This window comes from Fusarium keratoplasticum, chromosome 6 (assembly GCF_025433545.1).
Source record: "Fusarium keratoplasticum isolate Fu6.1 chromosome 6, whole genome shotgun sequence".
Taxonomy (NCBI): Eukaryota; Fungi; Ascomycota; class Sordariomycetes; order Hypocreales; family Nectriaceae; genus Fusarium; species Fusarium keratoplasticum.
Window position 1 is genome coordinate 162,430 of NC_070534.1, and position 22,727 is coordinate 185,156.

The window sequence follows — 22,727 nt, forward strand, 5'->3', positions numbered from 1 at the left end:
CGGACAGCTTCCTCTCTCGCCGCTCTTGTTTGCTTGACATAGTACACATCGTCGCACAAGATACACTCGTTTCTACACTAATATTGCCCCTTCACTCGCTTCAACATGCAGACTTTCAGGCCCTTTGCCCTCGCTTTCTTTCTGGCCGCCGCCGGGTGTACCGTCAGAGCCGACACGACTTCATGTGTTACTTCGGTCAATACTCTTCCCACCATCACCAGCACCATTACTGGAAGCACCAGAACCTGGTCTGGAGACACTCCTGGTCTTGATCGCCAGACGAGCATCGTGTACACTACTCAGTACCCTGAGTTTTGCCCTACTGGGCTGCGTATGCGTACCTACGCCATAACTGCGTACTGCTCTAAGGCCGAGTGCTCACCTCATACCGGTGCCCCGCCCGGTTTCACCTCGACAGTGGCTGTCTGCTCGTCCTGCGGTCATGAGCCCATCACCGCGACCCTCACTGTGCCGATTGCCGAAGCCGCCCCGACCGGGGAGGTTGCCCACGGAGGATTCGCTGGAAGCCAGAAGAACATACCGATTCCGTCCGGGCCTGATGCTTGCACCACATGCGGCGCCCAAGAGGACACTTCCCATGGGTCGTCACCCAAGACAATGCCTATGCCCTCGAATCAGTCTATTAAACACCCCAACCCCGGGGCTGGTGGCTCCGAAATTATCACTGGCAACGAGGGAGAGGTGGCTGCCCCGCCAGGGGCTAATGGTGGCGCCCAAGGGAACCGTCCCGAAGAGCCGTCATTTGTGATGGGATCTGGGTCTTCGCAGCCATCTGTCAAGCACCCTGCTGCTGTAACCGGCGGTCCTGGAGCTGCCCCCGGAAGTCAGACAGACATGCCTCTCCCATCAGAGCCGAGTCCCTGTTCCGCATGCGGCGCCGCCAACAATCTTCCCGACGAGCCGCCATCCGGCTTCTCACAGCCATTTCCCAAGCAGCCTGCTCCTACGGCTGGCAGCTCCAGAACCGCACCCAAAAGCGAGGTTCATGATTCCATTGTCTCAGGGTCCAGCTCCTGCAAAACCTGCCAGGGCTCAGGAGACATCCCCAGTCATCCCTCATCTTGGACAGTATCCGTCTCGTCACACCCATCTGCCGACCACCCGACGTCTCCTGCTGTAGGCCCCGAGACAACTGGTCCAGCCGTGGTTACAGGCACTGCAACAAATTATGTTAATAGTCGTTTCGGGTTTGGTGTGATCTTTGGGCTGGCCTTAGTTATGCTTGGCGTTGTAGTCTGAACATGCTGTGTCGGGGAGTCGGTCATCAAGCAAAGAGTCGTTTCTACCAGAGACCATTTAACGTAAATAGTTCCAAGGTTTGGAGGGGCATTAAGCTCTTGTCTCCCTACCGATCGCTGTTTTAGTTAGAAAGTTGATGATCACTCTGTCCTCGTTGTGCCAGAGCTGAATAAAACGTGGTTGTCGTCTTAATTGAGTTATGTCTAAGACATCGTCAGGCATCGATCGACGGTTGGAGGACGCCCTTGCCGCACATGTTAATTAGTCTACATGTCTATCATGATGTATCATAATCTGGTGTGGCCGGCTAGCCGGGTTTCTGGGATGACCCCTGATGGCATGCCGTCTTCCCGTGCCTTGTACATCCACAGGATCCACCAGATGTCTGCATCCCGCTCACTAATTGGGCAGTCCGGCTGATCTATGACATTTGTGACTGTTCAGCTATCAACTGCCAAGTCTGTTCCGGATGAATTGGCTCTGAGTTTTGTCTGAAATTACAGGTGGGCAAGGCTTGAGCGGGACGGGATATTTCCAAAACCTAGGATCAGCCACAATAGGAGCTTTGCAAGCTTTACAATTACGTCAAGAGCATACGTGTAGAGCTGAAGAGCATTCCAAACTCCAAGTCTAGGTAAGCTTCGTCGACATCGGCGTAACTCTAGGTGTCGAGAGCTGAGTAGGACATACTCAAAGTACGAGAGCGAGATGATGAGTTTTTGGGAAAGACACACGGGGGACGGTGGCTTTGGCAAGTATAAAACCAACGGTAGGTCCCCCAGAGAGAAACAGATTTTCAGAATCATCATCAGAACAACTACCACTTCAGCAAGTAAACATCCTTCACACAACACCCATCTACGCCTCAAACATCATGAAGTTCTTCACTGTCCTCTCCCTTCTCTTCGCTGGCGCTTCCGCCATGCCTGCCGCTGCCGTGGCCGACTACGATGCCTGCCCTGATGGTGGTCTCTTCGGTAACCCTCAGTGCTGCGGTGTTGATCTCGTCAGCCTAGTCGCCTTCGATTGTCGATCCCGTAAGCATCACTCCTTCAGACTTTTCAACCCGGACTAGCTAACAAGGTGCAGCTGTCGAGGTTCCAAAGGACGCTGCCCATTTCGCGGCTATATGTGCCAAGTCTGGCCAGCGCGCTCGCTGCTGCGGCGCCGCTGAGGTTGTAAGTGAGCCCCGTTGAGCCGCGTGTTTCGAGTTTGATGGCTGACATGCTGTAATTCTCCTTTTAGGCCGACCTTGGTCTCCTTTGCCAGAAGCCCGTTGGCGTCGCTGCTTAAGCCTTTATTCGAGCGCCAAGCGGTCCACAGCTTGCTAATGGTACTACTGCCAACGGAGACTTGGTGCTTATCTGGGGTTGGAAGTTGGGTCAGCAATGGTGTCGTGTGACAGGGGAATCAAAGCTACATGTACGGTTGAATCTGCAAGACAATAATATGAACTTGAAATGTAGCCTAGGTTAGATTATTTATTAAATTGGGCATCTTATGGTCCTTCAAATGTTAGACCATTCTCGTGAAGGGTATTCCCGTACTCTCTATATTTCTGGGTTGCTGACTGGTTAGCAACAGAAGCTTTGGGTTCGCAATAGTCATAAATACGAAAGAATGGTAACCCAAATAGACATGCGAGAGATGGGGAATCTATTGTAATATATACTGTCAGTGCAAGTGGTCTTAGGCCAAAGAGACAGCATATCATAGAGAAAGCTGTGAAAAAGACGTCTAGAGCAGAAAACCTAGCTTGGACCCGTACTCGTCAAATACTCCCAGAGTTCAGGCATAGGGTTGGTCATGTTTGAGCCTTATCCCCTATGGTATGGTATTTCATTTTTAGCTCCCGTGGCCAGTGTTGGCCCACGGTGTTTTAGGGTAGGGTCAGCGGCAAATTCGCGGGTATAGGAACATATGTGAACGTGAGCGGGAAGAAAGTTAAGAACTAGACTCTTGTAAGGCCCATGGCCCTGATACCAATTGCTTGAGGTACGTCAGTTGGACCCATGCATTCACGGCTCGAGGGAGATGAGGACAATTTTATCGAAGAGAAAGAAGCTTCACTAGGCGAGCGGGCGGTCAGAGAACGACCCCGAGAACGAGAGACAAACTGGCGTGGAGAAACTGGAAGACGCTAAGGATAGTGTGAAAACAAAGCGAGGAACTTGCAGGTAGCGCCATTGGATCGACTTCACTGCGTGAATGGGTCGTCGGTCCGCGTATCCAGGGGTTTGTATGTGCGGTGGACCAGGCCCATTCCGGCTTGCTGATCTTCACCGTTTCAGCTGCTCAAGGCGAAACACAGCCAATGACTAGGTTTAACTAACCCAAGTCAGGGAATAGCTCTTCTCATCTTTCAGCTGAATGAGGTAGCTTCTCAGCTCACCTTGAGAGACTAGCTAGGCTGCCCAGGCCCTGGTCCCCGACCAGCCTGCCTTCCCTTGCACCACGCCGTCGTGACCACCTATGTATGCCACAAGGGTTTTCTGCCGATGCTCAAAGGGAGGGCCAAAATCGTGCTTGCTGAGAGCCGTGGCAGGATATTTTGCCTTCTGCACAGCCGCCTCAGCAGTCGTCGGTAGGGTGCCGCACTCGATATCGGCCGCATCTCCCAGTCGAAAACGCCTGGCACAATTTCCTTGTCATCGGAGAGTACACGAAGGCACTGGTCCGTCAGAATCTGAGGAAGACACCCCGTCTTGGCAACCCCCAGGTTGGTCACTAGCGGGCACTGCTTGTTACCCGTGACTCATATCGCCATTCCACATCTAATGTCTCCTTGCCCTTTGACGATGATGCGGTCACTGGCTACCTCCTGAATCTTGACGTCAGTGTTGACTTCGACATCCCGCCTCGAGAAGCTAGCCACAGCATCTTCTCTCAACGACTCATTGAAGGCGCCTAAGATGGCATGCGCTGCATCCTAGATGGCAATGGTCATCTTGCCTTTCAAGTGGGGATATATGGTAAAGAAGTCATTGCTGAAGAGGCCAGACATCTCAGCCCCCGTAGACCCCCCACCGATGATAGCGATGTGCAACAGAGATCTCTGCTCCTCTTAGGTAACGCCAGGGTAAAATTACTTTATTTATTATTAGTGCTTTTTTTAATATAAGAATTTAAATAAAATCACTAGTAATTCTACCACGTAGCTAGGATAGGGAGCTCTATTTATATACATGTAAGGCCTTCCAAGTATGCCTAATAGGTATTAATACTAGAGCTTGACTAATATAATAACGAGAGGTCAAGCACCTAACCAGTAGACTATATATAGATAAATGTCCTTAAAAAGAGAAACTTCATATTCCTCATCATCTCTCAGATGCAAGGCATCCACCCATTGACCACACTATGCTCAGACGCCCTGTTCAGATCTCCGCCACTCATTATGCACATATCCGCATCTTCCGCCCCGGTCGATACACGCTGCGTTCACATCCGTGTGGCCAAAACAAGTTGGCCTCGTTCTCGAGCATGTATCTGAATAAGGCGACCTGCATGATTCTCGGCGGTCCGATATTCCTGACCCCGTCTATGCGTCGGACGAGTGCTGCAGAGATGAGTCTGTGCCCCAGGATTATCGCACCATGATGAAATCCTGCCCGGTTGAAACCCTATTTTCTCCCGAGGTTGCTTGATCCGAGCACCCTGATTTGGCATTCCCCAAGCTGGCCTGACTTGCCACCCATCACGTTGCTCAAGCACTGTTCTATAGAGTCCTAGAATATAGCACAGATAAACGGTATTGGAATTCATGTCGCTTCTTCGTTCGTGTCCGCCCCTTTCTTCTTTCAGTGCCACGCCAAGTGAGAGTCGGTTGGCCCTTGTTGCCTTTCCTTTCACCCAACTCGCAGACCCTTCCTTGTGGTTTCGTTCCTGTCTATCTGCAGCCGGTCCAAGAAAGCCATGGCGATTTTAGCCTACGTCGATCTTGCAGACGCGACGTTTTCCGGTGAGAGATACCAAGCACTGGGGGGCAAAACAAAAACGTCATGGAGTTTCGTGACAGAAGTAGAGAAGGCTACTAGTTGGTGATTCATCGGTACCTTCTGATCACTGCGCGAGTTACTCCGTTTCACCTTGTGCGATGGCATGTCCTCAAGCTTTGCAATTGTAATTTAGACCGTGAGAAGAACGTGAGAAGGATACTTGCGTTATTCAAGAGATCCTCAAAGAAAGGAAGAAGAAGGATAGGCATCTTTATGTTGGAGATCACAAGTGTGAGGCGACCAAGGCGGTGGCAAAGGATAGAAGAAAGAGGAACATTCTATAAGAGATCGTGCCTATACATAAATAATGGTTCCCCTCCTGCACTTCTAGGATAAATTAAGTAACCTACATCTTCTTATTCCAATAGGGTATAAGGTTCTTTTGTTCCTTAAGGCATAGAGCTCCCCCGGACTTAATAAAATTTCATCTCAGATGATCCTCCACAGCATAGAGATACATCCTTCGGACTTTATTACGCCCTCCTGACCTCCGGTGAGGGTGTCACCATATTTCAACTCTCTTGGCTCTTGGAACATGTTCACAGCATCACAAAGGCACCCCATCCTCGTCTTCCGTGTCAAGACCACCCCTCAAGCGCATAAACCGAGACTCGGTCGCCGGCAGCTCCCCATCCTCCCTCCCCCTCCATAGTTTCTGTGCAAAACTGCAGGTCTTGAAGTGCTCCAAGAAGCCAGCCCTTGAAAACACCAACCTGCTGTGCTGAAACTCGGGTGTGGTGATCATTGGGAGATTGCGCCCAGCTGCCAGGCGTGAGCCATAGGGTGAATTCTTTTCGAGGTAGAGATGGATGGCTTTGCAGTTGACGCCGCGGTCAGCTTCTGCATTTTCCACGTCGTACCAGGGGTACGCTGTAGCTGCTGCAAATCGGTGACTCCAAATGTCTCTCTGCTCCTCCAAGGCCGAGCCAACGGCCTCGTGAGGTACACCGAGCGAGGCGAGTGCCGAGACAACTTGAGGCGTCGAGAGGAGTTCTTGAGGGAGGAAATAGGCCTTTTTGTAATACTCTAGGCAGAACCTCCCAGGCACGGTATGCAGCACAGGTCCCAGTTCCATACCAGGCTGGGGTTTGGATATATCCAGAGTTTGGCAAAGTTTGTCCGTCAAACTATGGTCCGTTCCGCGCAACTCGGGGGCATGAATGAGGCAGGCAAAGCAGCACCGCGTGCAGTCAAAGAGGTGCAGGAAGCCTCCGAAACGAGGGCAGAATTTGCAACTGTACGTCACAAGGGGTTCATACAGATCCCGGATTGTGAAGTTGGCCGTCAGTCCGGTGCGCATCAGTGCTGTCAGGCCCTCGAGTCCATGCGTAGAAACGAGCTCGTATTCGCGGAGCTGCGTTGCGACGGCTCGAGCGCGCCGGTTGACCTGGCGGAAACGGAGATAGGACGCGATATCGATTTGGAGGAGGATTTCAAATAGGAGCTCCGGGGAGAGGCGATCCAAGAGACCAAGTTCGGAACTAGGTTGTGTGTCGAAGCATGTTTGAAGGCATGGTGCGATTGCTTGGAGTTCATGTGGACGTGTGCGGATCAGACACAGGTCATAGTCGGTTCGATGGTATGAACAGACGTCAAGAATTTCCTGACCGTCTCTGTCAATGTCTATATCAGAGACCATTTTCCAGTCACTGCTGGCGAATCAAGCACCGATAGCGTAGATAGAAGCACGAGGAGGGGTGTGTTGAAATGAGCATGTGATGTTAATCGAAGAAAGACTAGCCCTAACCAGGGTAAGCATGGACAAGAAGACATCCACATCTCAGCCACCAATGGATCGGAATAGTCATTGATCCGTCAAAACGGATCCCAACAGGGAGAGCCGATTAGCTGTGACGATCGTGTGTTTCCTAAGGGATAAACCGATTATATTAGGTTTATATTACCAGAGAGTGCCAAGTATAGTCTAAGTAATTAGAAAACTGCCGCAGCGTTCTGCACACGATGTTGTGATTCTACGGCATGAATGACGTCTTGAAAAGGTAACCGGGTCAGTCATTGATGTAGTCCCGAACATCATCAAGCCATTTCAATGCCTATGCGGCGTTAGCGAGTGGACTGAGCACGCAACGCGGCAAGTTTAGGTTTCTAACCTGGGCCTTTGAGACGGTCCCATGGATCACTACGGACCCGCATTCCCTGATACGGTTGATAAGCTCAGATGAGGGGTTGTCGACGAGTTCATCGTAGGTAGCTTTCGGGATTGTCTAATCATGATGATCAGTAAGCGATGGAAGACGCGATAGTAATGTAAGTATGAGCTAAGATCGAACGTACGCGTTGCCGCTTTTACTCAATTTCCGCCGACAGCTCAGGCAAGTCGAGAGGTCAATCGTGCCCAGGCTGCAATGAGAGCCGCCTGGTTGGCTTCGTCACCAATGAGCTCACAGGGGGAGGTTCAGTCAGTCTGTTGGACGCATGTACCAAGGGACCATGCTCACCGCTTGAGATCCAGGTATCTTGCAGGAGCAACGTCTGCTTCTCTCCTGCGAGTGAGGCAAACGAGTTACCAATCTGAGTAGTGCATCAGTATCCCCTTGACGACTATACAGAAAGGCTTTTGAATTTACGCTCCCCTCCTGCTTCTCGGCGCGCGGCTTGGAGGACATCATTTTAACGACGGTTGGAGTGAAATGGGGATAGATTTAAATCAGCGTCGTCTATGGAAGTAAAGCGTAACGTCAACCAGGGGTGAAAGCTAGCTTATAACTCATTTACGCCTTAACTTCATAGAGTGAAGCCTTGGGGCTTCTGGTAGATCTGAGCCTGGCTGACAGTTGGCCGGGGTTGATCCCAAACAAGTGCCTTCCAATGGCCCGGATGACAGCTTTCCGGTTGATATTCAGCATCAGTGAGGTCACACATATGATCAAGCCTACCTAGGCGGACGTCTATCTTCCGGCCGAAAGGTTCTACCAATCATCAGGCTTGCTCATAGCATCGGGTAGTAAAGGTCCCTGAACTGTCGGAGCTCTGTGGTCCGAAAGTGGACCAATCACATTATCTAATTTCAGGATTGGGGCGGGGAAGTGATCCCTTTCGGCTCTGTAGATTGGTGGACTCCTAGTGTCCGGTGGGTATCTTCCACAATGAGAGATAGCACTAATCTATCCGACGAGCCGGAGTTCTCCCGGCCAGCCATTAAAGGCACGTGACCACCCTTGGAGCTATTGTGCAGCGCCCAGTTCAACAATATCAGCCTCAGGGCGAACCACAGCGACAAGGCAACCGCTGCCTCTTTCAAACTTGGAAAGCCACAACCAATAAAACCCCTGTTGAGTGGCTGGCTCAGCTCCGGGCTCACCGCATCCGATCGACGATGGAACCATTGAGCTCTTTTCCCCTCAACACAATCGAAGCTCATCATGTCGTCTAGCGACGATTCCTGGGACAATAGTGCTGATTCCAACTCTGAGTGGGACCTCACATCTGATGACAGCAACTCTAGCGACGTAGCCGACGGTGAGGAGGCCGAGTTCAATGACATCGATGGGCTGCTCCCTGAGGGGGGAGAGGTGGGCACATATGTCGAGCTCGATGGAGCCGAAAGTGACCATGATCGTGAGCACCTCTCTTTCATTATGTCATTGGTTCATAGCTCACACTCAATGCAGGCAATTTTTACGGCGATCATTCCGATTCTGATACAAGCCCTGACAGACATCATATACGCTGTTAGTGAAGCAATACTCTGGTCATTCTAGTATCTTGACTTAATTAACCTAAACGCCAGATGAAAACCGGATCATGGCTCATGAAGACTTCACTGATGCTAACCAAGACGATTCCCATCTTTTTCTATCGTCTGTTGATGAAATCAGTGGGGATCAGCTCCAGCCGGGGCGCAGAGGCTTCAATAACGCCGATTACGAAACGCGTAATAGGCTACCAGCATCTTCGGAGCTTGACGTAATGAGGCAGATCCGAGCTCTTGAACATAGGATCCAGCGTGATGTTTCACCAGGGATCCAACCAATATCCACAGAAAGTGACGATGAGGACTGGTTTTACAACTGCATCCACGCTGTTCTCCCGGCCGGACTATCCTCAACACCCAAGTATACACCTCTGCCGACGGTTTCGTCTATTCGTGTCATCTCTCTTCATGCAGGCCGGCAGGATGACGTTCTCTCAGCTACGTTGGACGTATTGGACCTTGATAATCCCAACATCGAGTACGAGGCCATCTCATACCGCTGGGGCCCTCCAGCTCTCTCCAAACAGCCCATCTTTCTATCGGGACGATTCTTGCACATCAATAACGAACTAAAAGAGATTTTAATTCGTCTTCGGCGAAGAAACTGCGCCAGAGTTGTGTGGGCTGACGCTCTCTGCATCAACCAGGCCGACATGTTGGAGCGGCGACAGCAAGTCTCAAAGATGCAGCGGATTTACTCGCAAGCCTCCAGGGTCATCATCTATCTCCAAGGAGACAATCTGCATACAAATTTGTGCTTTAAAGCTGTGAAAGATCTCACTTCTGCGTGGATTACGTTTCATCAGACAAGAGATGCTCAACACTCCCTCGACAGGATACTCAATGAGGTCGTTGGCCACTCCGAAATGTCGAGGATAGCACAGATATTTGAGAACTGTTACTGGACCCGCTTATGGGTAGTGCAAGAAATTGTCTCGTCGCGCCTCGCTATTGTTCATTGGAACGGCGAGGTCATATCTTGGACCCTTGTTGGGCTGGCTACAACGTTGATCAGAAACAACAAGCGGCTATGGAACATGTTTACGTCTATCAAAAGATCAGGCAGTGCCAGAGCCGGTCTTATGAACGCTTATCTCATGTATCGGCTACCGTCAGCTCGGTTCAGGAGCAGTTCGATGTCCTTTCTGGACCTGATTCGTCTGACAAGGCGGTTCAATGTCACTGAGCCTCTGGATCGTATATACGCCATTCTTGGCCTACCCAGTCAACAGACTGGACCAGAACGACATTTCATCACACCCGATTATCGGCTTTTGCGACAAGGGCTATACACCCGAGTGTTCCACTGGGTCGTGACGACTCACGAGACCCCTCTGGAGATCCTGTCTGCCGTCCGTCACACAACGTTGCTATTTCCGGATTTCCCCACATGGATACCTGAATGGCACATTGATCCGATTCGAAGCATAGGGGCCTCGCACCGGAAGGGAATGAAGTTTGATGCTTCCGCTGGGTGGCCCTCGAAGCCCCTGCTACATGTCTCGTGGAGGCTCGACCAACGGAGCTTGACGCTTGAGGGCTTTGTGCTCGGCACCATCACATCATCTCAACAAATATTCTCAGAGGTGCTTTCCATGAATAAAAGAAAACGAGCCAGGCAACGAAATCACTTCAAACAAGAGGTGGCAACGTAGGTCAACGAGCATGTTCCAGGAGGAGAAGAGGGTCGGTCAATGCTGAGTCTAACGTTGACTGCCGGACAAGACTGGTATGGCTCCATCATCCAAGGGAAGTCCGCCCTAGATCGGCACGCGAGGTGTTTTGCAACCTGGGCACCTCAGGAGTACGGAAACATGAACCTCTTATGTGGAGCGCCGGCTCGACAGACCGCAGACGATGCTAGGCAATACGGTCAAACGGTACGGACAGTCGGCCGGGGGCGTAAGTTGTTCGCCACGACGGGTGGTCGGGTTGGCTTGGGGCCTCAGATTCTCGGGCACGGGGATATCGTGTGTTTACTCTTGGGTGGGCCGGTGCCGTACGTCCTGCGGCCATTGCGTAATGGTATGTATCACTTTGTAGGGGAGTGTTATGTTCCTGGGTGTATGTTTGGGGAGTTGATTGCGCAGCGGAGGGCCTTAACCATGAGGCTGCAACAATTCGTTCTAAAGTGAAGAGTGTCGGGGCGTGATGGGGCAAGGTAAATGCTGGGAATAAATGGGATACTTCACATATTGCTGCTTCATTTTAAGCTTTCTGGAGACCGAGATTGTTACTTAGCCTACCTTGGAAATAGATCAACGTTCGTTCCTAATATAACCTCAAGCTCTGATTTGGCCTTTGCTGCTCGGTTTGGTACCAGCTGGGCACGTCTTTTAGATAAATAATGGGGCGCGTTACCGCGATGCCCTTCGTGGATTAGCCCTCGGCCAGCGTTACCGCCAAAACCGAGTGGGATTAGCTACGTCCCAAGTTTTCAGGCATGGGTGTAGCGCAGGATTAACCGGGGTGTAACGCTCCCTGATAAGCTGGCTTGTCATCGTTCCAGCGCATGGACTATCATGGGAAGCTGGTAGCACGACGAGGTATGAAATGGGAATAAGACACTCTTAAAGCGTCATGTTCTTGAGAAAAGGCCTTAGATGACTCTAGTCATCACTATAGTCGGCTTTATCTAGTTCTGAAGTTGAAAGAGGCCCAAGAATGTCTTTTGGAGAGATGTGATTTACGCGCCCCTTAACTCTCATCTTGACGTCCACTCTGACCTTATCTTCTCACGCCCACTCCAAGATAATGCTATCCCACAGAAAGCCTCTCCACTTGGTATACCGCGTGACAGTAAACCCAGCCGTATTGACGCCCTCCCTCAACGCGTCTGGCTCAATCTCGTACTGAAAGAAGCGCCATTCGCCACTAGTCTTGCCGGATCGGTAGAGGGCAGGGTCACTCGTCAAGACGTTCTTGCTCAACGAGCCGTAGACTTTCCCGTTGACGTCTATATCAAGTGCTGCGCTTTGTGAGTATCCAGCGAGTGAAACGCTCAGCAGCGCTGCCTTGTTGGCTGCAAGGTCCTCCTTTGAGATCTCGAACTCGATGGTCCACGTTCCGATCGCGGAGGATGCGTAGTACCAGTCTGAGTCTTGGGATTTGCCGATGGTAAATGTCAAGTTGGCAGGGCTATCCTCGGCCACGCCATGTTGGTATGGAACCCCTCCGTTCTTGAATCCTCGCGCCGTTTTGTCAAAGGCCCCGATTTGCCAGATCCGCTTGGCTCTATCTTTCACTTCCCAGTTCAACTGGCCCAAGTTCAGGGTCTTGTCCTTGGTGATAGTGATATCTGACTTGGTGAAGTTGGTGTAGACATCAGCGAGCTTTCCTCCGTCTGACCAGGCATAAAGACCGTAGGACCCGGTTCGGATGTCATCGAAAGAGAATCGACCTTTATCGTTGGTGTAAGTAGTATAGTAGTAGTTGCTTCCCTGAACAGATGGCCGAATAGAAGTGTCAGTGTCGCCGAGGAAGACGGCTGCATTGGAAGCTGGGCGGCCGTCAGAAAGGCGGAGGGTTCCTTGCACGCCGCCTCTCGCACTATAGGCCTTGTTGTCAAACCAGTTGTATGGGAAGTGCCGAAGCTCCTTCTGCCGTTTGTGTGCAGCGTCGACTCGACTGCCATTGTTCTGCTTAGGGTTATCTTACTGGTCCATTAGAGCCAGCAGAATGGAGACTCACCAGGTACCATAGCCAAGGACCCCAGATCTTTCCGGCTGGTTGGAACGTCTTTTGACCAACTCGGAAGTGAGAAGTGTCTTGCACGACGTTGAGCTGCACTGCATCGCCAGTCTTGCTCTCCCGGTGAACAGTCAAGGTTTGACTGAGGTGGTCGCTGTTGTAGTACTCAGTCGAAGGATGAATCCACCAGGAACCGACTTTTGAGCCGTAAACCCCATAAAAGTCGCGGTCCCTGACAGCATTGGACCAGTCATACTTCGTGATGTATGACCCATCGGCGAGTTGCCAGGTCTCATCTTGCACGTTGGTGCCCGTGGAAAAGAGCGAGAAGTCGGGGAGTGGCTCATCCTTGAGATGGGTTCGCCCGTGAGTGAAGTAGTCTGGGGATAGCCTCCAAAGAGTACGGAAGATGCTGATATCAGGCAAGGCGCGGTTGACAAAGTATTGATATGCTCCGGAGAGGTCGTCAAAGATGACCCAGTGAAGGTCTCCAGCGGTACTTTCAAAGCTGATGTCAATAAAGTGCGTCCCTTTCACTGCCACTCTGGCGTCAGTGAAAACAAGGTTGCTCTCTCCGTCTACAGAAACAAGATTAGCTTTAGACTCCCGAAGAACAAGACGACGTACCATATCCGACATAGTGGCCAGAGGCAGACCCGACCAAGTCTGCCCCGGGGATCCCTTGCCAAAAGAGTTTCTTGGCATAAACAGGTCCTTGGGTGACATTCCATAGATCATTGCCAATGACCCAAGAGCCATCACCTGTCTCTTCCAAGAACGGGCCTCTACTCGCACCCACAAGAGGGCTGAGAAACGTCAAGAGGGAAAGTAGTTGGAGCCGCATCACGAAAGGTATCATCTATGGTTTCGACTGTTCTACAATATTGCGACGCAGATCCTAAGCTTTTATATACTAATGGAGGCAGGCCTAGAGTAGAATCATGCCCCATCACACCAGGCCGAAACGAGATGGTGACAGCCATGCCGCAGATGGGTCAACGATGACGGGATTGACGACACCTAAGTGTGATAGCTGGAATAATTGAATGTTGTTCCTTTGTAAATATTTTGCGCTCCAATTGCTATGGTTCATTCCTCGGGTGTACTGCCATAAATGGAGATGGACTTCTCTCTGGACCGGTCGAATCTCCGACCCAGGCGGTCGCGTCATCGATACTGGGATCTGGGTTGGCCAGAGAAATTGACCCTAGTTATAATCGCCATAGGTGCATGTCTTGCATCATTGAGCTTTATCATTTACTCGGCCATGTTGCCTATACTGCCCCACGGCCCCGAGATCCGAGCCGACGTTCCGAGTTTTAGAAGACTCTGCCTATGGACTATCGAAGAGGTGTGCAACGGTCGAACCGTCGATGTGTCTTGCGGACCCGCTGAGTTTCCGCTCTCTGCGCCCACTCTCACATCTTCGGCTCTCCAGCACCAACAACATCATTTGGATTCCGCATTCTCTTCCCGGACTCATGCCACGAAGAGAGGAATCATCATTTCGGTTGCATCGGGTCCCACGGTCCCCAAGTATTCCGACATGGTCACATCAAGCTGGGCATCGGCCTAGGGTATGCTATCCAGTTGACTTCACACCACGAATGCCTGGATCCTCGAGGTAAGATCTACGAAGTCTTGGGCTTCTTGAAACCAGAAGAGCGAAACCGTATTCCGGTGGGTTACAACTTTTCAAGACGGCGAAAGCTCAAGATGCTTGCAGACTCTGTATTTACACCAGTGGATGTCACAGCAAGAGGGTGGATGAAGGAAGTGTATGGTACCGTCAACTATCTGTAGGAACTCTGGCTCCATGGGCTGTAAATCGATGGCTGGATCGATCCGAGGTCTGCAGCCTTATGGCCATCTACCTAACAGGAGACCGAGCCACGTCACCCCAAAATATATGAGAAATAGAAGAGTTAATAGAGAGCCTTATCTACCACCTATTAGAGCGCCGGTAAATATATAGAGAAATGCCTAGGGGGGGTTAAGAAGCATTAGTCTACTCCTACGTATTATAAAGCTAAATTTATTAAAAATAAAAAATAAAAAATAAAAATAATTCAAAGCTGATTTTTTAAACCGAGGAAGTTTTCATAAAGACCCGCGGCCGCACCTACAAATACGGGCTAATACTGACCCGAAATACACCACTAATAGAAACTACTAATTCTTTTTCGCCTTTTGAACCACCTCTTAAGTAGCCTTAGTATCTTCTTTAACTTACTCTCTTCTATATTCATTCCCCTCCCGAGCTGCTCAAATGTATCTATAAACTCTTTCGTCCCTAAACCCCTCAGCTCGAGATAGGCCGCCCAGCTATTAGCTCGTGCTATTATCACTTTGAACGCCTCTCGAAAGACGTCTTGCCGGGGTTTATTATAGTCAATAGCTAACCGCTGCTCTTGACGTACAATACCCATTAGGCCGTAAACCTTGTCGTGACTGTCTGCGCAAATGTTATTGCTGAAGAGAAACATTGCCGTCGTAAGGCTGTAGTTGTCCTTGACTTTACTGTAAGCAGCATTAAGGCCAGAGGAAAGCATGAGGGATGAAACGTGGGAGGGAATGGTGTTTCCGTACTCGATCCCACTGCACTGGGTCCACCATCCGCTCTGATTCCTTCCGCCCTCGACAAATTCTTCCAGCCTCATCCAGTTTATTTTGTCCCCTCCACAAAGTACAACAATGGCCGGCGCGAGCAGGATTTCTTGGACAATCCAGAGACGGTTCCAATACGACCTTTTGAAGAGGGATCGTAGAGAGTGTAGAATGTCAGGTGATATCGGCGTGTCTTCGGCGTCACTGTTGATGAACCCGATGGCTTCTTCGGTATACGCATCTGAAATGCCGAGCCAAACCACAACCTCTCTCGCACCCCTGTAGATCTCCTCCATCAGTCTGACCTGATGGTTTCGCTCATGGATGTTCGCTTGGTCGATGCACCGCTGGTCGACCTAAAGAAAATCCTCGCATTCTGACCTCGATTGCAAAATGCAAAGAAATTTCCAAAGATTGTGGCGGACTTGGAACTGCTTGCCATTGACGGCAATAGTTCGTGTTGGGCTTGGGGGACCCCAGGTGTACGACAATGCTCGGTATGGTGGGCAGCTATCAACGTTGAATTGCTCCATAGTGCAACATATGGTCTGGGAGATTGACGGAGAGACACGGACCAGGCGAATTCCATTTCCACTCGTGTCCAGGGCGGTATGCTTGAAGAGCTGCTCGGTTGGGTTCATTGCTGGCAGCGAAAATGGCGGGATTTTTTTGAGGTATGGAAAGCGCACCTGCTGTTTTCCACCATGGTGGGTCTTATATCCGTTTGAAGCGTTTGAGGTGCAGCTGCTGCGGCCGGTCATAGCGAGCAATAAGGCAAGTACTGCTGCCTAAAGCAGTGCGCACTGCATTTTTAGCATCGGAGTTACCCCTAATAATGTGTTTGGCTCAGGCTAAGCATTTGTATTTACGTGTTTAGGCGAGGTCACCGCTAGTATAGATGAAAGCTTCTTTACTTTAAAAAATTATGTTTATAAGATTCTTGGAAAGTTTCTGAGAAATAGCAAGACTATGACTTAACAAATGTAAATACCGGATTGTTTTACAAGAGTAGCGTCAGATCTTGGTAAGCCTGTTCCATTAGGAAAGATATCATAAGCATAGATGGTTGCTTCTACAAGCGCCCTTTCTCTACTCCCCGAGAGCTGTAGGTTGCCTCCCATGGCTTGTATTCCTCTTCAGTCATGAGACGCTGAATTTGCCGCCGACGAAGCCCAATATTACCCCCATCAAACAAAGGGTAGCACATAGCCTCGTTCAGCAATCTGGGGAACGACATGTCCTTTGCATACGACTTCATGCCAACCGCCTTCATCGCATCCACAACACAGTCGACAGCGCAATCTGTCGAATAAATCTTGGCCTGCATCGAGATCTCGAGCTTCACCTTCCAATCAACCGCAGGGTCATCAAGCTTACAAACCGCTTTCCACACCAGAAGACGGCTCGTTTCGATCCGCATCTTGCAGTCGATGAGCTTGTCAGCCACACTCTGGTGTTGAATGATAGGCTTGGAGCCACCGCGCGTGTCAGACTTGGCGAAGGCAAGGGCTTCATCAAAGGCTGCGCGCATTGTACCAACAGCCATCGCACCAACGAGGGCTGCGGACATAGTGAAAGCTGTCTCGACGATAGGTGCACCCTCTCCAGGAGGACAGAGCAGATTTTCGTGAGGGACACGGAACTCGGTGAAGCGAGTGTGCGGGCCAGAGGTGGTGATGTGGCCCGCAAGCTCCGGCTCCCCTAGAACCTGGTATGCTTCTTTCGGATTGTTTGCGATGACCTCCGGTGTAACGAGGAGGATCATAATGAGTGAAGCAGGGTCAATGTTGGGGTCTTGGGTCTTGGAGGCATCATCGGAAAGCCTGCACACGACGCACGCAAGATCTGCTCCCTCTTCACCCCAACCGGCGCTGTTCGAGGTCCAAAGCTGGATATTGATTAGTATATATCCGGTTGGGGTCAAAGGCCACAAACCTTCTCGCCATTGATAATCCATTCATTTCCAACCTTTCTGGCTGTTGTCTGGAGGCCTCGTCCTCCCTTCTCGAGCCAATTTGCAGTTCCATTCGGCTCCGAATGCATCAAACTGGCAAGGGGCTCACCGTGCCCAGACAGGAAAGGCTTCAAGTACTTTTCCTGTAGAGCAGGTGTGCCGCCCAGAATGAGTGGCATCAGTCCCAGGGCCGTTGCGACGATTGTAATGGAGGCAGCGGGTTCAACCGCGAACAACTCTTCGAGAATGATGGCGGAGTGAGTTAGACTCTCCATGGTGCCCCCCAATGGGACAGGAATTTGGCCCTTGACCAGGCCATGCTGCACTGCTTGCCTGTAAAATGGGCGAGTCGCCTGGAAGCGGGACTTCTGGTCCTGATGAGGGCTGTATTCAGTAGCAGCCTTCTTAAGGACAGTTGACGCAAATTCCCGAGCGTTCTGCTGGGCATCTGCCTGAGATTGGGTAAGAGTAAAGTCAATCATGAAGTTCAAGATGAGGTTCAAGATATAAATGAATGTCTGCAAGGCAAATTCCACCAGACCAGGCTCGCGATGTCCGTCTTATTATATGTTAAACAGAGTTATCAATGTTGGTTGTGGGGTAGGGATAATTGATATCCGACCATGGAGATCATTAGATAGACATCTTTCGACGTCGGAAACCACGCCAATTATGATTAAAAACTCAGCGCTATCTTGGGCCGTATCTCTGTTGTCGGGTAGTAAACCAATTGAGATAGGATAGAAGAGAAACACATCCGAGACTTGTCGGAGGGTCGGGTCAAGCTGAAAGATCTTGTTGATTATCTCTTCCTCTCGCGCGTACCCCTAATGCGGCAACTGGGCGGACGCGCCCACCACATCATGCTGGCGTTGGGCAACCTCAGCTTCCGGTCTCTCAGAGCCCAACGTCCCCAAATCTCTTCGTCACTTGGCCTCAAATAGTCCATATCGTAGTTTCATTACCATTGGCCTACTCATGCGCCGTTCTGGCTCAGTTCTCCCATTAAGGGGCGGGCTTCAGCTATAACAAAGAACACATTATCAACACATCGTAGCATCCCATCTCAATGTTAACTCCCTAAAGGTACCACTGACCTCTCAATCTATTCTTCAAGGGTTCCTCGACCAACCGCACCTGGTGCCGCATCGAATACATCGAGACGCCTCTGGCTAGTATCTAGATTATAGTAATAGTTTTTTCCATAAATTGTCCCAAGTCCTCCAAACCCTCAAGAGACTCTAACCCCTTCACATCTCTGTAGGACTCCCTTACTCTGCCAAGTCTCTCATACCTTGTTGTATCCACTGGCGACTTCCCTAGAACCAAATATATCCGCAGTGCTTTTCTCTTCTCAATGCCCTCCCCTTCATCATCTGCCCATAGGCCCTGGCCGTGCCCTAGAAGCAGAAGAAGGACAGGGCTCTCAGACGCAGCTGGATGTTTGCTCGAGCCAACAGGTGACCGCCGAACAGATCTTTCAACAACACCTTGGGGTTACCAGTTCGAATGTCTCTAAAGCTGTGTCTGCGTACATGTGGAGATCTCGGGCTCCTCTCCGTACATAGTAAGTGAGTGATTGTTCCCTGTTTCGCATCGGGGCTAGTCGAAGCGTCGTGGCCAATGTCAGGCCGTGTAGAGTGATGTGGGCGCTCTTGACAACACCAAGGGGGTTCTTGCCCACGACCGTCGATTCAGCCTGGATAAGGGCAAAGGGGCTTAGAGGCACCCAACCCCATAATCTTTCCCACAGTACCTTTTCGTCGATCGAGACCCAAGAGAAGGTTGGCCCGCGATATTGGGAAAGGACAAACCTTTCAGAACTCCACGAGAGTATTGCCGCTGATGCGGCAGCCCAAGCTAAGTCATAGCTGAGATTATCTGACCATATCCCTGCAAGATATCCAGAGTGAGTGATGTCTTGAATAACTCGTGCAATTCCTGAGATGGCAGGTAACTTGTCCATCGAGTTAGTCAGCTCGCGACTCAGGTACCTGTCGACTGTAAGATGCCAATGCTGGAAAGCTTGATTCGAATTGTCGATGGACAGCAGTGACTTAAATCCACTACTCACTCCCCAGGATCGTTCTTCCGCCTTGCTAAGAGTATCACACTCGCAACGTGACTCCTCCAAGCACATCCACCAGAGTTCCTCCTTGGTGTATGTTAACACTCGCCTCGATAGCTGGCTCTCCTGAAGGGTCCATCCTCGGAGATATAGAGGTAACTCCTCTCCCCCGTCTCTCTGCTGGGTATGCGCCGCCTTATCAGGAATGACCCTTGCACCCAGAATGAATATTTCGCTTTTTCCGTACTGGCACTCAGCCCTGAAGGGAGGCTTCTGGCTTGCAGCGAGATGCCGATGGTGTAGAAATCCTTCTGTTGCTGAACTTGCAGTCCCAATGGCAATGGTTAAGTAGGCATCTCGGTACACAGAAGCCATCCTGGCTGACTCATACTCCCAGTCTGATAATGAGTCTTGGATGATGCAGATAGCATCGACCCACAGATGCCACTGTTTGAGTTTCCTGGTCACCTCAATCGCGTCCTGGATCGTTCTCGGAAGGCGGCACACTTTTATTCCCTGTTGCATGATTTGGTAGTTTGTTGATATAGTCTTGACTACCTCGGACTTTCCTCAACAATAGCTAAGGGCAACATAACGGTATTCCGCCGTGGGCGTGGTTTCCACAAGTCGTACCTCAGTATCGTTGAGCGAGCCGACATCGATAAGTCTGGTTGGAATGTCGCGTATAGGAGGATAGCACGATGAATGCCGAGCACATCTTGCAAGGCAGGACTCGATGAAATTATACGCCTCCTGAGAGCCCGCATATAAAATCATTTCGTGGTTGTTGACGAGTCCTTCCCAAGTGGCCGGTTGGTCTTTGAGATACATGTCAGAAGGTCACTAAGAATTATTGCACTAAACTGACCGATTAGTGTGTAAATCTGTATCGTGATAGACAAGGATGGAGAAAATACTGCAACTGCGCCCGCTTCGGTGATGGAGAGGTGAACTGTCGAATCGTCGGCAGGGAGCATCCCAGAGTATGATACTGCCTTGACGATAAACGCACATAACCGACACGCCTCAGCACCCGACCGCTCAAGGTGTTGAATTTGCCTCGAAGAAAAGTTCAAGCCTGGTGTATCTCTCCACCGCCGGCCGAATTTGTGACGGCTACGCTGCGGTGAGAACTTGAAGTCGAAGCAAACATCGCACGACGGATTTCCGTGGGTCGGTTCTGTCATTTCCTCTGCGTGAGCTATTGGTCGCTGACGGATGGCAGTTCAAACTCAAGGGAAGAGTGGCGGACTTAAGTAGGTAGCAGATGCGTCTGCTACCTCCTGTCCATGGTCAGACGCCGAGACATTAGGCGCCAAAAGCTGCACATTTCAGCCTTCCCCAACCATGCCAGCATGGCGCCTTCCAATCTGCACCACGTTTCGTCATACTGCATCCGCACCCAATGACCTCACAGCCCGGGCTTCCTCAGACTTGGCCTCAAACTTGGCCTCCAAGGCAGGCTGCAGGCCAACACCTAATAACAAGGTAAGGGATGGTATGATCAAATCAAGTAAAATCAACGAACCAGCCGGCCAACTGAACATTACCGGCTCTTGCAACAATCAGCGTTGTGAACTTCGTAGCTCGAACCCCAGTTATTCCCAAAATAGTGGAGGGAACGCAATTTTCGTCAGCGAAGAGGCTCACCAGGCGTGGTCCTCCAAAACTTGGGATAACAAGCTCTAATAAGAATGTCCAAGGGGACGTCTCACCCAGCGCTATCTTTCTTTGTTACCTTTCTCCAAATGGTCTTGAATACCGGCTTGACAACAGAGGTTGGTTGGGAACTCGCCCACAAGGAGATCTCATTTTCGGGCAACTATACAGCTAATCCTTACTCATTATGAACAAAAAAGTTATTTTAATGCTTAACTTCATCGAAGAAAAGGCTATGTTCACCATCTTCGTATTACTACCATAATGCAACGTGCTCAATTGGGTAATGCATTCTTCAAGGGTTAATGGGATGCCAGCTGGACGAGGGTATACCAAAACACTCTCCCACAGTCACACCTCTCATGCCCCTTGCCTGAATCGCGGAAATAATTCCGGGAAGCATATCGTCCGCCATTTTGGGGTGCGTGTCATGCAGCAATGCAATCGTCCCTCCAGCGTCTAGGCCGTTTACGAAGTTGTTAGTGGCCTGTTGAGGATTTTGCTGTAGGTTCTCGTCGTCTACAGTGATGGAGGAAAATATGGTTACATAACCAAGATCTCTAGGAACTCTCATCGACTCGGTATTGTAGCGTAGGTAAGGCGGCCGCATGTAGCTGGGCTGCAAATGTGTTCTTTATTATAGTTGGAGCCCGGCCCTCGATGGGTTAACTGAGCCAGAAGATCGTAGCTGGGCTGCACGTTGGCGATGGAGATGAGAGCGTCTTCCAGCTTGATCATGTTATCCTGTATCTCGATGGGGGTCTGCTGTGTAAGATCGAGATAGCGCCAGCTATCAACGCCGTTAGGAGTGATCAATTGCCATCTGCGCCTTAAGGACTCACCTAAGAGAGGCAAGCTGGTGGCCTCCATTAACTATGCGCTGGATAATGGACGCGTGGTCGTGTATGGACCCATGATTTAATCCATTCACGAAGAAAGTGGCCTTCATGCCGGCAGCGTTCAGCTTGTTCAGAATAGCGGCCGTGTACTGGGTGGGACCCTCGTTGAAGGTGAGGGACACGACGCTGGGCATGGTGCACCAATCCATCGGTGTCCTAGGGGGAAGGCCTCCCCTCGGCGTTCGAGTTTTGAGCACTGGTGGAGGACTGGTGGATGTTGTGGTGCTTTTTGAAGTGCTGATGTCGGCCGAGGTGGCAGCAGAAGTACTGCTGTCGGTCGTTGTACTGAATGATGAAGTCATGTGGCTGAGGCTGTCGGTCGAGATTTTAGAGGCGGAATAAGAAGCGGTGGCAGTGCCGGTAGTAGTATCAGAAATCCAGATACTAGATGAATACGCGTTGCTGCTTGTCTCAGCCTTGGTCGATGTCACTGATCCAGTCCCGCTCGAAGTCCCTGAGATTACGCGCAGTCTCTAATTTAATTCCAAGGCATGCCAAGGAGTTCCAGGTGCGCCTCTTCCTCAGCCGTGGCAGTTTCTGGACAAAATATCGATTGGTGCTTGCAGTAGCCCTAACCAAACAGGTAAAGCTAGCCCGCAAGAACCCAGATAGCGAATGATGTCTAACGCCAAGCGACTCTCGAAATGAGCACTGCTGAAGAGCGGGTTTGCTTGAATAACCTTAGACATACGATTAAATCCGGCATCCTCAGCGCGCACTTTGTTTGTAAGAACCCCTAATCGTGGAGCGGTGAGCCGCCACAGAGGCATGAGCCGCCCTGAGCAAAAAGCCCAGGTTTAAAATAACCGTTCCTCAGGGGTTGGGCTTTGCCACGAGTGTGTACGATAACTTATGTCTCAGTCCCCCCAAAGATGAG

General features: G+C 50.7%; 6 protein-coding genes across 6 annotated transcripts; 3 read left to right on the plus strand and 3 right to left on the minus strand.

Annotated features, from left to right (window-relative positions):
* Positions 1–105: 105 nt before the first annotated feature.
* On the plus strand, positions 106–1,260 carry NCS57_00801000 (uncharacterized protein; the record flags this gene model as incomplete). Its single annotated transcript, XM_053057840.1, has 1 exon — positions 106–1,260. The coding sequence occupies one exon, from the start codon at positions 106–108 to the stop codon at positions 1,258–1,260; it is 1,155 nt and encodes a 384-aa protein (XP_052911671.1).
* Positions 1,261–2,134: 874 nt separating this feature from the next.
* Positions 2,135–2,553, plus strand: NCS57_00801100 (uncharacterized protein; the record flags this gene model as incomplete). The annotated part of the gene is made up of 3 exons (XM_053057841.1): positions 2,135–2,297; positions 2,350–2,438; positions 2,506–2,553. 3 exons carry the CDS (start codon positions 2,135–2,137, stop codon positions 2,551–2,553), a joined length of 300 nt encoding a protein of 99 aa, XP_052911672.1.
* Positions 2,554–5,805: 3,252 nt separating this feature from the next.
* On the minus strand, positions 5,806–6,897 carry NCS57_00801200 (uncharacterized protein; the record flags this gene model as incomplete). The annotated part of the gene is made up of 1 exon (XM_053057842.1): positions 5,806–6,897. The coding sequence occupies one exon, from the start codon at positions 6,895–6,897 to the stop codon at positions 5,806–5,808; it is 1,092 nt and encodes a 363-aa protein (XP_052911673.1).
* Positions 6,898–8,641: 1,744 nt separating this feature from the next.
* Positions 8,642–10,628, plus strand: NCS57_00801300 (HET domain-containing protein; the record flags this gene model as incomplete). The annotated part of the gene is made up of 3 exons (XM_053057843.1): positions 8,642–8,837; positions 8,891–8,950; positions 9,010–10,628. 3 exons carry the CDS (start codon positions 8,642–8,644, stop codon positions 10,626–10,628), a joined length of 1,875 nt encoding a protein of 624 aa, XP_052911674.1.
* A 1,080-nt stretch (positions 10,629–11,708) lies between these two features.
* NCS57_00801400 (Rhamnogalacturonan endolyase) lies at positions 11,709–13,507 on the minus strand (the record flags this gene model as incomplete). Its single annotated transcript, XM_053057844.1, has 3 exons — positions 11,709–12,611; positions 12,664–13,241; positions 13,291–13,507. The coding sequence occupies 3 exons, from the start codon at positions 13,505–13,507 to the stop codon at positions 11,709–11,711; spliced, it is 1,698 nt and encodes a 565-aa protein (XP_052911675.1).
* Positions 13,508–16,342: 2,835 nt separating this feature from the next.
* Positions 16,343–17,706, minus strand: NCS57_00801500 (Nitroalkane oxidase; the record flags this gene model as incomplete). The annotated part of the gene is made up of 2 exons (XM_053057845.1): positions 16,343–17,158; positions 17,206–17,706. 2 exons carry the CDS (start codon positions 17,704–17,706, stop codon positions 16,343–16,345), a joined length of 1,317 nt encoding a protein of 438 aa, XP_052911676.1.
* Between the last annotated feature and the right edge of the window lie 5,021 nt (positions 17,707–22,727).